Source organism: Mustelus asterias, chromosome 17, assembly GCF_964213995.1.
Source record: "Mustelus asterias chromosome 17, sMusAst1.hap1.1, whole genome shotgun sequence".
Taxonomy (NCBI): domain Eukaryota; kingdom Metazoa; phylum Chordata; class Chondrichthyes; order Carcharhiniformes; family Triakidae; genus Mustelus; species Mustelus asterias.
In genome coordinates this window covers 48600888-48617228 of record NC_135817.1, presented here as the reverse complement: position 1 = coordinate 48617228, position 16341 = coordinate 48600888, and the positions used below count along the sequence as shown (strand labels likewise).

General features: G+C 42.3%; 1 protein-coding gene across 4 annotated transcripts in view; it reads left to right on the top strand.

Moving 5' to 3' along the window:
* The window catches only part of caska (calcium/calmodulin-dependent serine protein kinase a), a 405920-nt gene that overhangs the window by 195559 nt on the left and 194020 nt on the right, over positions 1 to 16341 (top strand). For all 4 annotated transcript variants that reach the window (XM_078232613.1, XM_078232612.1, XM_078232611.1 and 1 more), the window contains exons 7-8: positions 14973 to 15148; positions 15495 to 15617. In XM_078232613.1, coding sequence (XP_078088739.1) covers positions 14973 to 15148; positions 15495 to 15617 — 299 coding nt within the window. The remainder of the gene's footprint in view (positions 1 to 14972; positions 15149 to 15494; positions 15618 to 16341) is intronic.

Below are 16341 nucleotides of genomic sequence, written 5' to 3'. Positions count from 1 at the left end.
AAGACTGCCACTGAAAATAGTTACAACTCCCTCACACTTGCAACCAATTGGGCGGTGCAGCAGCTATATCAAGTGCTACGAGGAAGAATCCTGGGTGGGCTTGAGGCTGAAATTCAGGAGCCAAGGAGGAGGACCCATGAATACCCTGAGCAATTGATCTACTGCAATACGTTTACTTACCTTGAAATGCCCGTGAACAAGAAGGAGACTGACTGTCCAGGGAAACAGTGACCAACATATGTGCTCTCCTTTCATGATGAACTATCCCCTAGAACCACCAATCAATGGACCCTCCCAGCAGCCATGTAGGTGATGGTGGCCTCAGCTTCTTTGCCTTCTGTTCATTTTAGGGCTCTGCTGCTGAGCTGTGTGGGACCACTCAATTGGCTGCTCACAGCAACATTCACGTTCTCACAGATGCCCTCTTTGCAAGAGTAGCTGACTTCATTAGCTTTCAAATGGATGCAGGCTCTCCAGTGCAAGAAGGCAACAGGCCTCGCATCAATAGCTGACTTCCCTCAGATTCAGGTGTGGTTGATTACACACACGTTCCCATCAAGGCACCCACCAACAAATCTGATAGTTTTATTAACAGGATGGGCTGCCATTTCAATATTGTCCAGCTAGTGTGTAACCATAGGGAAGTTGGTGGCATTGTGATGATGTCCCCAGGCTAATGCTCAAGGGGAAACAAGTTAAAATTCCACCAAGGTAGCTATGCACACTTATAGCACTGTGCTGTGACCTGCTGCATATTCAAATGAGAGTGTGCAGCTACTTGCAGAGGAATGCAGAGACAAGTCAGGTCAGCATTCTCTCAGGCAGCAGAGACACAGGTCAAAGAATCCTGTAATGACTGTGATATAACTGAGGGTTCCTTCATGCTGGGTCAGTTTTTGCAGGGACATCAAGCTATTAGCCAGCAAAGGCAATAAATATTCTTCATAGTTCAGCCAGTACTTCCAGTGCTAATGAAGACTTCAGCGGGGACCTCCTTGTATTTCCTGTACACAAATATGGCAGCTCAGGCACCCTTTTACTGTAGGTAAAATGTTGGTTTTACTGGCCCCACAATAGGTTAGACTCTCTTCCACATACGCCTCTGTCTGTGCCTCACTGCTGCCGCGGGAGGTAACAGGCCCAACTCAAGTCTGTCCCCTATCTGTTGGCATTGCCAGGATAGAGGTAGAATTGCGACATCAAGAAATTTCCTAACTTTTTTGATTCATACGTCAAAGATGAAAATCCAGCCCAAAATGTCCTTAGTGAGCAGCAGAAATCTGAAGACGTGGGTCAAGCCAGATACTGTAATACAACCAGAGAGAATACAGTGTTTGCACATGGCAGCAATGGAGATTGTAACAAAATTCAGCAAAGTGGATTTCAGTTCAGTATCTGTAAAGCAGAAAAGAAACTAGGAATGCATTGAAGTACAGTCAGAAGCTCAACAATAGGTAGAGAATGGACTGTATGCTAGAAAAGGTTATTATAAAAACAGAGGCAACTAAACAGAATAGGGTTAAGACAACCAAACCTCCGAGTGTAAGACTGTCTACTTGGTAACAAAGGAACTTGAGAAAAAATGGCAGAGCAAAGGAAAGGTACTTCCCCATAGCAAGGTATGAAGGAACCAGGGAATGGAATCACCTCAGCTAGTTCAGGAATGTCATGGCAGGTGACAACAGTGGGAGAGGTTCTTGGTCATCCATGTGATGGAAAGAAAATTGGAACCTCCACCATCACTATTCATGATTCCAGACTACAACATGCATGTAAAAGTGGATATTTCCACAGCAACTCGCACTCCTTGGGGGCCAGTGTGGATCAGATTGGTGCCAACAGCACAGGATTCAATTCCTGTTCTGGCTGGGGTGGATTCTGAATCTGCCTCTTTGGCCTAACCATGATGAAGGACGCAGTGCTGTGGGTTGGACATGCCTTGGGGCAGAGAAATGAAGAAGAGCAGTGGTACCCAAACCTTTTTGGCTACATACTTTCATTCAGGTTCAGCAACATTTTGGACATACCTAGAGGCAGTTTCTTTTTTAATCACCCCCTCCAATCACCACGCATTTTGTAAATCATTATAAATTACATATTACAGGTAAACATATGTTGATTTTTTTTTACTTACCATTAATATGATGGGTGAGCTTGTTTATTGGACCTTAAGCTCAAGAAGTTGAGAGAAGTGGGTGATGATTTCAGTTGCAAACACACATACGGTGCCGATACTTTGATTTTATTCCAGTGAGTGCCGAAAATCCTCTTTCACAAAGGTACGTTGTGGCGAATTGCATCAAAGCCATTCTCTTTTTTCTTTTACAGTCAGCTGTTCCTATGACATGGGAATTTGCAGGAAAATTTGAGAAAAGGTAGCAACCCAGCTCTGTGTTGTCCATCGTTTGGGAGGGTGGGGGGGAGAGGAATAATCATGTAACTGCTGTGCCAATTTAGTGATGTGTTGCTTGATGTTGCCTTTAATGCTGCCTTGTGAGTTTAGTTCATTAGTCATCTAGAGTTCGTGCAGACTTGGAAGTATTTTAACATTGTTCCCTCACACAACGAGCCCAAAATTCCACAATTTAATCATGTCTCCACGTTTGCCCTAGCATTGAATATTGTTGCCCTCAGCCTTTGGTGTCCTATATTTAGATCGTTTAGGTGAGAGAAAATATCTGACAAGTAGCCTGGACTTAAAAGCCAGGCCGAATCATAGAATCCATACAGTACAGAAGGAGGCCATTCGGCCCATCAAGTCTGAATCGACCAGGCCCTATCCCCGTAACCCCACACATTTACCCTGCTAAACCCACTGACACGAGGGTCAATTTAGCATAACCAGTCCACCTAACCCGCACATCTTTGGAATGTGGGAGGAAACCGGAGCACCCGGAGGAAACCCACGCAGACACGAGGAGAAAGTGCAAGCTCCACACACACACTGACTCAAGGCTGGAATTGAACCTGGGTCCCTGGCGCTGTGAGGCAGCAGTGCTAACCACTGCATCATGCAAACATAGAATGGATGATCTCCGAAGAATATCTTAAACCTCAAGAGTAGTTTAAAGAGCCTTTTCAACACTTTGCTGTGAAAACCAGTGAATGCCTGTGGGAAGCAGTGATTTCTATTTGCTTCCTATTTCACTACATAAAGTGGAAAAGCCAGGCAAATTTAGGGGATGGGCTTTTATAAAGTTAACTCTTATCACAACATTATCCAGCACTTCCCGTAGCTTTGGAAGCATGTTCTTAATGGCAAGTGCCTCTCGGTATATGCTGCAGTGCATCCATGTTGCATGCTGACTGCTTTCAGAGCCTCTCTGTCATTAAGGTAGCCCCAACAGTGCATATTCCAGCATATTTTGACCGCAAAATTCCATGTTCATTGATGAAGCTGTTAAACAGCTGGAAAATCTCCTCAACTGTTGTTCGACCAGGAAGTGGTTTGCAAAATAAAATATGTCCTCTTATGTTTGCCCTTTATAAATCTACTATACATAAACTAAGAGATGAGCCAGGTTTTCCCAAATCTGTAGACTTGTTTAGTTGCAGAGCAAATGATTGTTGTTAATTATTCAGTTCACTGTTTTGAGTCAGAACATCATCTGGGGACCATGTCATCGATGAATCATGGCACAATGTGTTTGGCAATCGTGCAAACGTAGGAGCTTTTTTTTGGCCTAGTGCCAACCATGTCTGTGGCCACATTAGTTCCTCAGCCATGATATGAGGCTTCCTTGACCTTGCCATTCTAATTCGCCAGGTATGATGTTTCAAGGGTGTTTGGTTTGTCATCTGCTGAATCCAAATGTAAAACTTGCATGCTAATCAAAAGTTGTGATGTTGCTCATTTGAAAATTTTTTCGTGGTTTGTCATTGTTCATGCTTCGTTTCTAAATGTCTGCTTAAAAGAGAGGTCTTAAATTGCTGTTCCAAAGCATTTCTCTGTATGGTATGCATTGTGGCAATTGGGTCTAGTCCAACTGAATCCAATGTCAATGTATTTTTCATTGTATTTGTTTCTTTGATACACATCCTGCTTTGTCAGTTATTTTTCGCTTTGCAGTCCAGGGCAGAATTTGCATGTGAAATCAGTCGTTATCACTGTTTGTAGTTTCATTCTCATCACTGCTAGTGTTTTTTTAAAACACACCTTGTTTTTAGCCATTTCTCCATTTTGGATGATTACATTCTTACGTGTTTTAATTTACCCTGCACAAATGAAAAAGGTATAATCGCAAATACTGAAATAGTGGCTTTCAATTTGATGCTATGTTGTAAGCTTGTTGAATGCAGTGTACATAATTTTTTTTCTGCGTTCTCTACACTCTTATTGGCGCATTTGAAAATAACTCAAATATGGTAGCTCCATTTTTTAAATGAGAGAACAGGCTAATTATAAAATTTTGACCATGCTGTAAATAATGCTATCTAATAAATACATCAATAAATGCAAATAAAGCATTAAAACAAAATTGGCCATTATGTAATTTTTTTCAGTACCCCTAAAGAAGTTACTATACCTCAAGAGGATTCGCATACCCAACTTTGAGACCCACTGTTTTAGAGGGAAAAGGCTAATGGGGAAAACTTTGAACTTTTTATACGACGGATCGCAAAAACCTCATTAAAATTTGCTAATTAAGAACAATAACAGGGAGAAATTAAGGACAATAATGTTTAAAGAATTGGGACAATATGGCTACAATCAATAACTCTTTATTTTGGTCATAACAGATTGAGTAAATTATTAATTACCGATCTTTCTCCTCTTTCCCTAGGCTTCCCTTTCCCATGCTTCCCTATGTTCCCCATTTTGTTTCTCCTAGCTGGTAATATGCCTCTTAGTTCCTTCTGCTCACACCATGTTCTTTACCTTTGCTGGTGCATGCTACTTTGAAGCATATCATCTAGTCCTGTAGGAAAATGTTGATGTACATCCATTTTGCAAAGTGATTTTAGTGTTATAACTGTCATCTTACTCCTGGCTGTCCAATAATGCAAGACAGGATGAAGAGGGGAAGCAACCTATCCACATGATAACAGATTATCTTTGAATGTGATGATGTTTTAGACTTGAAGGAATATTTCCCACCCAAACCAAGTCAGATGATCCTTCGTTCAGCCATGTGAAAAATTACTTGACCAATGTTGTCTTACCAAATTCTCTGTTTTCTGTTTTCTCTGCATGATGCAATGGGGTGGGGGAATAAAGCAGGAAGAAGTTGCTGTTTGACATTTCTATTTAATAATTATGTCCAGTTTGCTAATATAACCTAGCAAATCACTTGTTTCCAAATAAACGTTATACTTTTATATTTTGGGTCATTTTTGTTGACCATTGACTTGAAAAAATATGTCAATAAGTAAATTTGGATCTTGTAATTTATTTTGTACATTCCTTATTGTTTTCCATGGCCCCATTTGCTCCCCAATTTGAAACTAATTGTCACTTTTCAGTGAATAAGGCCATTCCCGCTTTGAATTCAGCTGATACATCTGGGACAACTTGAAGTTAGTTTGGCATCCTGCTGGTAGACTAATATGGACTTCAGGTGTCACCACCCTTTGGAATATAGTTTAGGGTAATGTTTTGAGGTATCTGTCTATTTATTTCAACTACATTTCACCTAAGGACAAAATGGCAAAAACTGAAGCAATCCTTTCTGTTTACTACTCGTTCTTTGCTTAGTTTGTTTCTGCATGTTGGATTCCTTGCTTTATGTGTATTGTATCCAAACTTTAGAACAAATTGATATAGGAACTGTAGTCTAATGGAACACTTTTCAGTATAATGTTTATAAAAGTCCTTCCAGGTCCAAGAGTTTGTGTCATTGTGTCATGTCTAAAGTTTATGCTTTGTAAAAGAACATTTTAGTTAAAAGGAAGCACTATATTAAAAAAAACTTACCAGAAGGGTATGCTAAAAACAAAGTCCCAAGTGCATCCTTTCTGGAGGGAAATAAATAAAATCAACTTCCAGTTTTTTATGAGAAGTTCAATTCAGAAGCAGGCACGTGTGTGTTTGTGTTCTTAGTTGTTTGGAAGTGACAAAACACTTCAAGGGCAACAAGAATGTGATCATCATTATTAGGAGCGTTGGAGGCTTTTGACCCAACTACTATGGACTTTGTTGTTTATGTTGAGTAGGTGGAGCGTTTTTTTGTTTCAAATGAGATTGTAGAAGAAAAGCAGGCTTCAATGTTTTTTACAGTTATCGAATTAAAAACTTTGCTTTACTGAAAAATCTCATTGCCCCGAAAAGCCAGCAGATAAACACTTTAAAGAGTTTATGAACATGTTCAAAAAACACTTTGATTCCAGACCAGCAGTTATTGCCAAGAGATTCAAGTTTCTCTGAAGAGAACCACACGACGGTGAGTCTGTTTTCCTGTTCCTGGCGGAGTTGAGCAAATTAGCAGAACACTGTGATTTTAAAGTTTTGATGTGGAGATGCCGGCGTTGGACTGGGGTAAACACAGTAAGAAGTTTAACAACACCAGGTTAAAGTCCAACAGGTTTATTTGGTAGCAAAAGCCACACAAGCTTTCGAAGCTCTAAGCCCCTTCTTCAGGTGAGTGGGAATTCTGTTCATAAACAGAGTTTATAAAGACACAGACTCAATTTACATGAATAATGGTTGGAATGCGAATACTTACAACTAATCAAGTCTTTAAGAAACAAAACAATGGGAGTGGAGAGAGCATCAAGACAGGCTAAAATGATGTGTATTGTCTCCAGACAAGACAGCCAGTGAAACTCTGCAGGTCCACGCAACTGTGGGCGTTACAAATAGTGTGACATGAACCCAATATCCCGGTTGAGGCCGTCCGCGTGTGTGCGGAACTTGGCTATCAGTTTCTGCTCAGCGACTCTGCGCTGTCGTGTGTCGCGAAGGCCGCCTTGGAGAACGCTTACCCGAATATCAGAGGCCGAATGCCCGTGACCGCTGAAGTGCTCCCCAACAGGAAGAGAACAGTCTTGCCTGGTGATTGTCGAGCGGTGTTCATTCATCCGTTGTCGCAGCGTCTGCATAGTTTCCCCAATGTACCATGCCTCGGGACATCCTTTCTTGCAGCGTATCAGGTAGACAACGTTGGCCGAGTTGCAAGAGTATGTACCGTGTACCTGGTGGATGGTGTTCTCACGTGAGATGATGGCATCTGTGTCGATGATCCGGCACGTCTTGCAGAGGTTGCTGTGGCAGGGTTGTGTGGTGTCTTGGTCACTGTTCTCCTGAAGGCTGGGTAGTTTGCTGCGGACAATGGTCTGTTTGAGGTTGTGCGGACCGCACCGACTTCCTCAGAAGACAAACACGGGACACAGTGGACAGAGTACCCTTCGTTGTCCAGTACTTCCCCGGAGCAGAGAAGCTACGGCATCTCCTCCGGAGCCTTCAACATGTCATTGATGAAGACGAACATCTCGCCAAGGCCATCCCCACACCCCCACTTCTTGCCTTCAAACAACCGCACAACCTCAAACAGACCATTGTCCGCAGCAAACTACCCAGTCTTCAGGAGAACAGTGACCAAGACACCACACAACCCTGCCACAGCAACCTCTGCAAGACGTGCCGGATCATCGACACAGATGCCATCATCTCACGTGAGAACACCATCCACCAGGTACACGGTACATACTCTTGCAACTCGGCCAACGTTGTCTACCTGATACGCTGCAAGAAAGGATGTCCCGAGGCATGGTACATTGGGGAAACTATGCAGACGCTGCGACAACGGATGAATGAACACCGCTCGACAATCACCAGGCAAGACTGTTCTCTTCCTGTTGGGGAGCACTTCAGCGGTCACGGGCATTCGGCCTCTGATATTCGGGTAAGCGTTCTCCAAGGCGGCCTTCGCGACACACGACAGCGCAGAGTCGCTGAGCAGAAACTGATAGCCAAGTTCCGCGCACACGCGGACGGCCTCAACCGGGATATTGGGTTCATGTCACACTATTTGTAACGCCCACAGTTGCGTGGACCTGCAGAGTTTCACTGGCTGTCTTGTCTGGAGACAATACACATCTTTTTAGCCTGTCTTGATGCTCTCTCCACTCCCATTGTTTTGTTTCTTAAAGACTTGATTAGTTGTAAGTATTCGCATTCCAACCATTATTCATGTAAATTGAGTCTGTGTCTTTATAAACTCTGTTTGTGAACAGAATTCCCACTCACCTGAAGAAGGGGCTTAGAGCTTCGAAAGCTTGTGTGGCTTTTGCTACCAAATAAACCTGTTGGACTTTAACCTGGTGTTGTTAAACTTCTTACTATTTTAAAGTTTACCAGGAATCTCAATTTTGCTTCGTCCAAAGTTACTTGGGACTTGCCACTGCATGCCTACAAAGGTGTGCACTGATCTTATCTGCTTACCAGTACAAAGTTACATTTCGCCCTACCGAGAATCATGGAAATGCAAATACATCTCCCATACTTTATTCCCATAAAATTGACTACTTCAACAAAGACCATTGTTACTCCCCAGACTCTGTTCACTACTTTGGGCTTTGCAGAGCATATTGTGTCTGACTGGCACACAGTTCACATCGTGCGAATTTTGAACATTCCTGAAAAACATTTAGAACAAGCAGATTCTTATCTCGCCTTACCACCCATCCTCAATGGTGAAGCATTAACACTACCAGATGTAGTGCGTCTGGCTCTGTGACACGACCAGCAAATGGAGTACAGACTGCAGAGAGGGAAGCCTTGTCCAGACATTCAAAATGGCCATATTAATGGAGAGGACACAAACTGATTGGAAGTTGAAGCTGAAGAACGTCTTGATAATAGATTGTAGCATTCCACATTCAACAGCAAGTGTATCTCCTGCTGAGCTAATGTTTGGAAGACAAATGCATACCAGGATGGATTTGCTGTGTCCAGGTTTGAAAGGGAAGATTGGTTCAGAGCAACTTGATCGGTAAAGGTCACATAACACAAGTAAACCAGCTCATGAGTTAATCTGAATCTGTCTGTTCGGGTGAGAAATTACTGTGAAACACCAAAGTGACTCCTGGAAAGAACAAATAAAAGTACAGCACAGGAACAGGCCCTCCAAACCCATGCCGATCATGATGCCCTAACTAAACTGGAAAAAACCTTCTGCCCTTACTCGGACCATATTCCTCTTTTCCCTCTCTATTCATGTACCCAGATGCCTCTTAAATGTTGCTAATGTGCCTGCTTCCACCACCACTTCTGGCAGCGCATTCCAGGCACCCACCACTCTCCGTGTGAAAAACTTCCCCCATACATCTCCTTTAAACTTTTCCCCCCTCACCTTGAACCTGTGCCCCCTTGTAATTGACACTATCCACCCTGCCGATGCCTCTCTCAATTTTGTAGACCTCTATCAGGTCTCCCCTCAGCCTCCTTCTTTCCAGTGAAAACAATCCTAGTTTATTCGACATCTCCTCAAATGCCCTTGAGACCAGGCAACATCTTGGTGGACCTTCTTTGCACTCTCTCCAAAGCTTCCACATCCTTCTGGTAGTGTGGCAACCAGAACTGCACGCAATACTCCAACTGCGGCCTAACCAAGGCTTTATATAGCTGCAACATGATTTGCCAACTCTTGTACACAATGTCCTGGTCAATAAAGGCAAACATGCCATATGCCTTCTTAATCACCTTGGCCACCTGTGTTGCCACTTTTAGGGAACTGTGGACCTACAGAATCAAGTGTAGAGGACCACTGACCTATGATGTTGAATCTTGTTGTGGAATCTGGAAGAGATACACTGATCAGATTAGAAAAATCTAATCCAAAGAACCAAATTTCCAGGGATCTTCAGTCACAGTGGAAGATTTCTGGGAAACATTTACTCCAGTTGGTGAAACCCAACTTGATTCAGTTGACTAACGTATAGTACCTGTAGCTGCAACTATTGAACCTGAATAGAAACAAGTGGAACAGCAGAATCTTCCATGTCCAAGAAAACCAACTGAGATACCTAAACAAAGACTTCTCTTTGGAGCAAAGTGAGTTTGCAAACCACTGATCGATTTGCTCCTGCCTAAAGGTGGAGGAGATGTTATGTTTGTGTCCAAAGTTTATGTTTTTGTAAAAGAACACTTTAGTTAAAAAGGAGTGCTATATGAAAAACCTGTTCATAGGGTGTGCTAAAAACAAAGTCCCGGATGTCTCCTTTTTTGGAGGAAAAAGAATAAGAGCCTTCTAGTTTATCATGGGAAGCTGAGTTCAGAAGCAGATTCGTGTGTGTTTGTATTCTTAATTGTTTAGATCATAGAAACCCTACAGTGCAGAAAGAGGCCATATGGCCCATCGAGCCTGCACCGACCACAATCCCACCCAGGCCCTACCCCCATACCCCTACGTATTAACCCACTAATCCCTCGAACCTACACATCTCAGTACACTAAGGGGCAATTTTAGCATGGCCAATCAACCTAACCCGCACATCTTTGGACTGTGGGAGGAAACTGGAGCACCTGGGGGAAACCCACGCAGACACGAGGAGAATGTGCAAACTCCACGCAGACAATGACCCAAGCCGGGAATCGAACCCAGGTCCCTGGAGCTGTGAAGCAGCAGTGCTAACCACTGTGCTACCGTGCCGCCCATAGACGTGACAAAACATTTTAATTTTCCTTCTCCGTGTTCTTTGAGGCACGTGTTACTGGAAGTCATTAATACTTTTTTGGTAGAGTAACCCTAATCTATGCAATAATGTAGTGGTGGCAAAGCCACAGGACTTTCCCCTCAATCATATACTATCCATATGATATTACTTTGTTCAGCTCTTAGAAAGCTGACTTACACCATATCCATATCCTGCTTTTGTTTCAGACATCTGCCAAAAGTTAACCAATTGGTCTACCGTTCTTAGAAAATTATGGCAAAGGTTCATGGATGTATGTAGATTGAAAATTGCCTTGTTAAAGATGCATTTTAGCTAGGAAAAAGAACTAAGAAACATGCAGAAACACAAATTTGTAGCATAGCAGGAGACCATTTGACCCATTATGTCCATGCCAGAAAACATTAGTGAGCAAAGCAAGAAGGACAAGTTAAAGTTTGTGGCTCAAATCACTTCTTTATTCAAACATGTAGGGCTGAATTCTCCGACATCGCTTGCAGCCTTGATTCTCCCATCCCGCTGCAGTGAAAGATTTGGCTGAGTGCCAAACTCACTCTCCATCGGCTGTGCACGCCCCACTGCCGCTGCCAGAAAATTCCAGCTCCACAGAGTATATACGGGAAAAATTGACTGAACTGCAGGTGCAAATTTAACGCAGAAGGTATGGCATGGCAGCCATTATTGATGTGGAGATGCCGGCGTTGGACTGGGGTGATCACAGTAAGAAGTCTCACAACACCAGGTTAAAGTCCAACAGGTTTATTTGGTAGCAAATACCATAAGCTTTCGGAGCGCTGCTCCTTCGTCCGATGGAGTGGAAATGTGCTCTCAAACAGTGCACAGAGACACTTTGTCAGAAGACTTCTTACTGGGAGCCATTATTGAGCCATGGGACTGGGAACAAAATGTACCAAGTTATAAAATCTACAGGAGAGATGATAGAAATTAGAGAAAAGATGGGGTACTTACTGATTTTGGTAAAATAAAGAGATAGAAAAAAAATTAAAACTATTGTGGAAGTTATGTATAGCCCTCCAGCAGGAGCTGTGAAGTGGGTAGGCTGTATAAGTACAAGTGTGCAATAAAGGCAGGATGGTTTTAATGGGAAATTTTAACCTACATAGAGATTGGGAATGTAATCAAGCGCATGTCCAAAAATTATTAAATTTCTTGCATAAATCCAGATAGTTTACTGGGAACCAACAATAGGGAATGCCATATTAGATTTTGTGATGGGTAATAGTCTGGATTTAGTTAACAGCCTGGTGGTTCAGGGATATTTTGATTTGATTTAATATTGTCACGTAGAATCATAGAGGTTTACAGCATGGAAACAGGCCCTTCAACCCAACTTGTCCATGCCGCCCTTTCTTTAAACCCCTAAGCTAGTCCCAATTGCCCGCATTTGACCCATATCCCTCTATACCCATCTTACTCATGGAACTGTCTAAATGCTTTTTAAAAGACAAAATTGTACCCACCTCGACTACAACCTCTGGCAGCTTGTTCCAGACACTCACCACCCTATGTGTGAAAGAATTGCCCCTCTGGACACTTTTGTATCTCTCCCCTCTCACCTTAAACCTATGCCCTCTAGTTTTAGACTCCCCTATCTTTGGGAAAAGATAGTGACTATCTAGCTGATCTATGCCCCTCATTATTTTATAGACCTCTATAAGATCGCCCCTTAGCCTCCTACGCTGCAGAGAAAAAAGTCCCAGTCTATCCAGCCTCTCCTTATAACTCAAACCATCAAGTCCTGGGAGCATCCTAGTAAATCTTTTCTGCACTCTTTCTAGTTTAATAATATCCATTCTATAATAGGGTGACCAGAATTGTACACAGTATTCCAAGTTGGCCTCACCAATGTCTTGTACAACTTCAACAAGACATCCCAACTCCTGTACTCAATGTTCTAACCAATGAAACCAAGCATGCTGAATGCCTTCTTCGCCACTCTGTCCACCTGTGACTCCACTTTCAAGGAGCTATGAACCTGTACCGCTAGATCTCTTTGTTCTGTAACTCTCCCCAACGCCCTACCATTAACTGAGTAAGCCCTGCCCTGGTTCAATCTATCAAAATGCATCACCTCACATTTACCTAAATTAAACTTCATCTGCCATTCATCAGCCCACTGGCCCAATTGATCAAGATCCCGTTGCAATCCGAGATAACCTTCACTGTCCACTATGCCACCAATCTTGATGTCATCTGCAAATTTACCAACCATGCCTCCTATATTCTCACCCAAATCATTAATATAAATGACAAATAACAGTGGACCCAGCACCGATCCCTGAGGCACACCGCTGGTCACAGGCCTCCAGTTTGAAAAACAACCCTCTACAACCACCCCCTGGCTTCTGCCATCAAGCCAATTTTGTATCCATTTAGCTCCCTCACCCTGGATCCCGTGAGATTTAACCTTATGCAACAATCTACCTTGCGGTACCTTGTCAAAGGCCTTGCTAAAGTCTATGTAGACAACATCAACTGCACTGCCCTCTTCTATCTTGGTTACCATTTTGTGAGACATGATTTTCCACTCTCACAAGCATGCTGACTGTCCCTAATCAGTCCTTGCGTCTCTAAATGTCTGTAGATCCTGTCTCTCAAAATACCTTCCAACAACTTACCCACCACAGATGTGAGGCTCACCGGCCTGTAGTTTCCATGCTTTTCCCTGCAGCCCTTTTTAAACAAAGGCACAACATTTGCCACCCTCCAATCTTCAAGCACCTCACCTGTGACTATCGATGATTCAAATATCTCTGCTAGGAGACCCGCAAACATGTATTAACATGCAGTGAAAGGTATTGTTTCTTGCGCGCTATGCAGACAAAGCATACTGTCCGTGGAGAAGGATACGAGAGAGTGCAGAATGTAGTGTTACAGACATAGCTAGGGTGTAGAGAAAGATCAACTTAATGCAAGGTAAGTCCATTCAAAAGTCTGACAGCAGCAGGGAAGAAGCTGTGCTTGAGTCAGTTGGTACGTGACCTCAGACTTTTGTGTCTTTTTCCCAATGGAAGAAGGTGGAAGAGAGAATGTCCGGGGTGCGTGGGGTCCTTAATTATGCTGGCTGTTTTGCTGAGGCAGCGGGAAGTGTAGACAGAGTCAATGGATGGGAGGCTGGTTTGTGAGATGGATTGGGCTACATTCACAACCTTTTGTAGTTCCTTGCGGTCTTGGGCAGAGCAGGAGCCATACCAAGCTGTATGTATACCAAACCATACCCATCTCTTTAATGACCAGAATATGGTCAAATTCAGTGTAGCATTTGAAAGGGAGAAACACAATATAGCTATTAAGATTCTAAATTTAGTGGAATGAGACACTCAGTGGAATGAGACTGTCTACTGTAAACTGGGCAAATATGTTAATAGATAAAATGACAGAAGGCAGGAGGTGTCCAAAAAATAATTTAATGCAATACAGAACCAGTTTATATCCCTAAGAGGCAAAACGTGCCAAAAATGCCATGACTAAAGAAGTGACAAAAAAAACCTGAGAGATCAGAGATGGCACGAAACTGAGAGGTCAGAGGCAGACAGCACGAAACTCAAGAGAAAAATAAACAAAAAGTGCAGAAACACCACAGACCCTCGCCAATGCGAGACATGCATAAAACAACAAAGGCTGAAAAACAGAGCTACGAGTACGTGTGTTATAAAGAAAACTGCAAGGGATAACAAAATCAACACAGTTTCTTTACTATTAAGGAAAGGAGAGTAGTCTTGGCTCTACCAAGAGGTCCAGAAATGGGCCGTCTGTTCAGTGTTTGAACTTTTAACTTTGATCTTGAAGATAAACATGGGTTAGCTTTTAACTAGAAATATCTCTAGTTCAAATTGCACTTACTCCAGGGTTCTGTAGCAGTTTCTCAATCAAATGTTCCATTTATCTGCAGTTAAAACTTTAACTTCTAGAAGTTATATTCTAAAGCCCATGAACCATGAACAAAAATTTTGCAGCAATCATTACAGAATAATTTGCCATCCTCTAAGATCACAATTCAGGTAAATTCATTTAGTTTTTTTTTGGACTTTTCTGGCAGAAAAAATAAGAAACTAGCTCTTGAATTTATGTTGTGGAATACCTACTGCGTAAACATGTTCATCGATTAATTTCTCCTTTCTGCTGTTTGAACAGATGCTAAAAACTAATGCATTGATGTTGTTGCAACAAAAATAAGAGGAATTTCAAATAATGATTTTATGTTAATATTTTTCCTTATCCTTAACTTTCTATTTTAATCAATATGTATGATTTCAATCTGACACGCTGCCCATTTTCTTCAAGGAGACCAGCAATGTAAATGATATGGCTTTCAAAGTTGGCCTTTTGTTTCCACTTAGGGCGTGTCGGAACACCACATTTCATGGCACCAGAAGTTGTCAAAAGAGAACCATATGGAAAGCCAGTCGATGTTTGGGGTTGCGGAGTTATACTTTTTATTCTTCTTAGTGGTTGTTTGCCATTTTATGGAACAAAGGAAAGATTGTTTGATGCTATTATTAAAGGAAAACATAAGGTAAATCTGATTTTTTTTAAAAATCTCTTATGGTATCCACTACCTCTGGGGTGCTCCACCAAACATGATACAGACACATTTTATGCTCCCTCTTAAGAATATTTAATAGAATTCTTATCTTTTTCATTATTTTTGTGCTTCTGGATTCTTATTACCCCCTATTATTCCGACTGCTATTAAAAATAACTCGCAAATAACTTTCTAATCATCTAGTATCTTACAAATGTAGTTATGAGAATTATATTTATGTAACTATTAATTCTGTGATGGATTGAAAGTTGCAATTTTACAGTTAATGGTAACAGTCACAATGTCAGCTGAATTTTTCTCAATTGTTTTCATACAGATGAACCCAAGGCAATGGGTCCATATCTCAGAGAGTGCAAAGGATTTGGTCCGCCGAATGCTCATGTTGGACCCTGCAGAAAGGATAACTGTTTATGAAGCACTCAACCATCCTTGGCTTAAGGTGCATTTTTTAAATTGTTAACCTCCAGTTGATGTTCCAGTTCAGACACAGCCATCTTTTTGTGCAGTGGGAGATATCATTTACATGGATGAGTTTTCATTCACAAAATAGGTAATGATGCAAATTCCCAATTACAGTTATTAATTTGTTCATGTTGATTTTAGCGTAATGGATAAATTATTTGCAATTGTTCCGACAATTAAGGTTACTTTCAATAATGTAGCAAAGCAATTCCTTCCTTAACATTGTAGTTGCATTCCTGAGATGTGCAACTTTAAAGAAAATAATGTTAAACAGATAAGATTTTACCATTACAACCAATGTAAAAGCTGTATTTAGGTTCTGTAGGACTTTCTTGTCAAAAAGACGTTAAAGCATAATGCCCTATAGGTTGAGATACTGTATATCCCGAGCTTACAATATTTGTAAATGAAGTAACTTATAAATTAAATAATTTAAGAACATAAGCAAATATGCGAACTCATTCTACTGACCTCTCGCTCCACAATTTCCCTTCTTGGCAACTCTCCAGCTCCCCCACCCTCCCTCCCGCCCACTCCCTCCCGCCCCCTCCCTCCCGCTCCCTCCCCCTCCCCTCCCGCTCCCTCCCACCCTCCCTCCTTCGCGCCTCCCTCCTCCCTCCCTCCCTCCGCCTCCCTCCTCTCCCTCCCTCCCGCTCCTCCCTCCCCCTCCCTCCGCTCCCTCCCTCCCGTCCCTCTCGCCT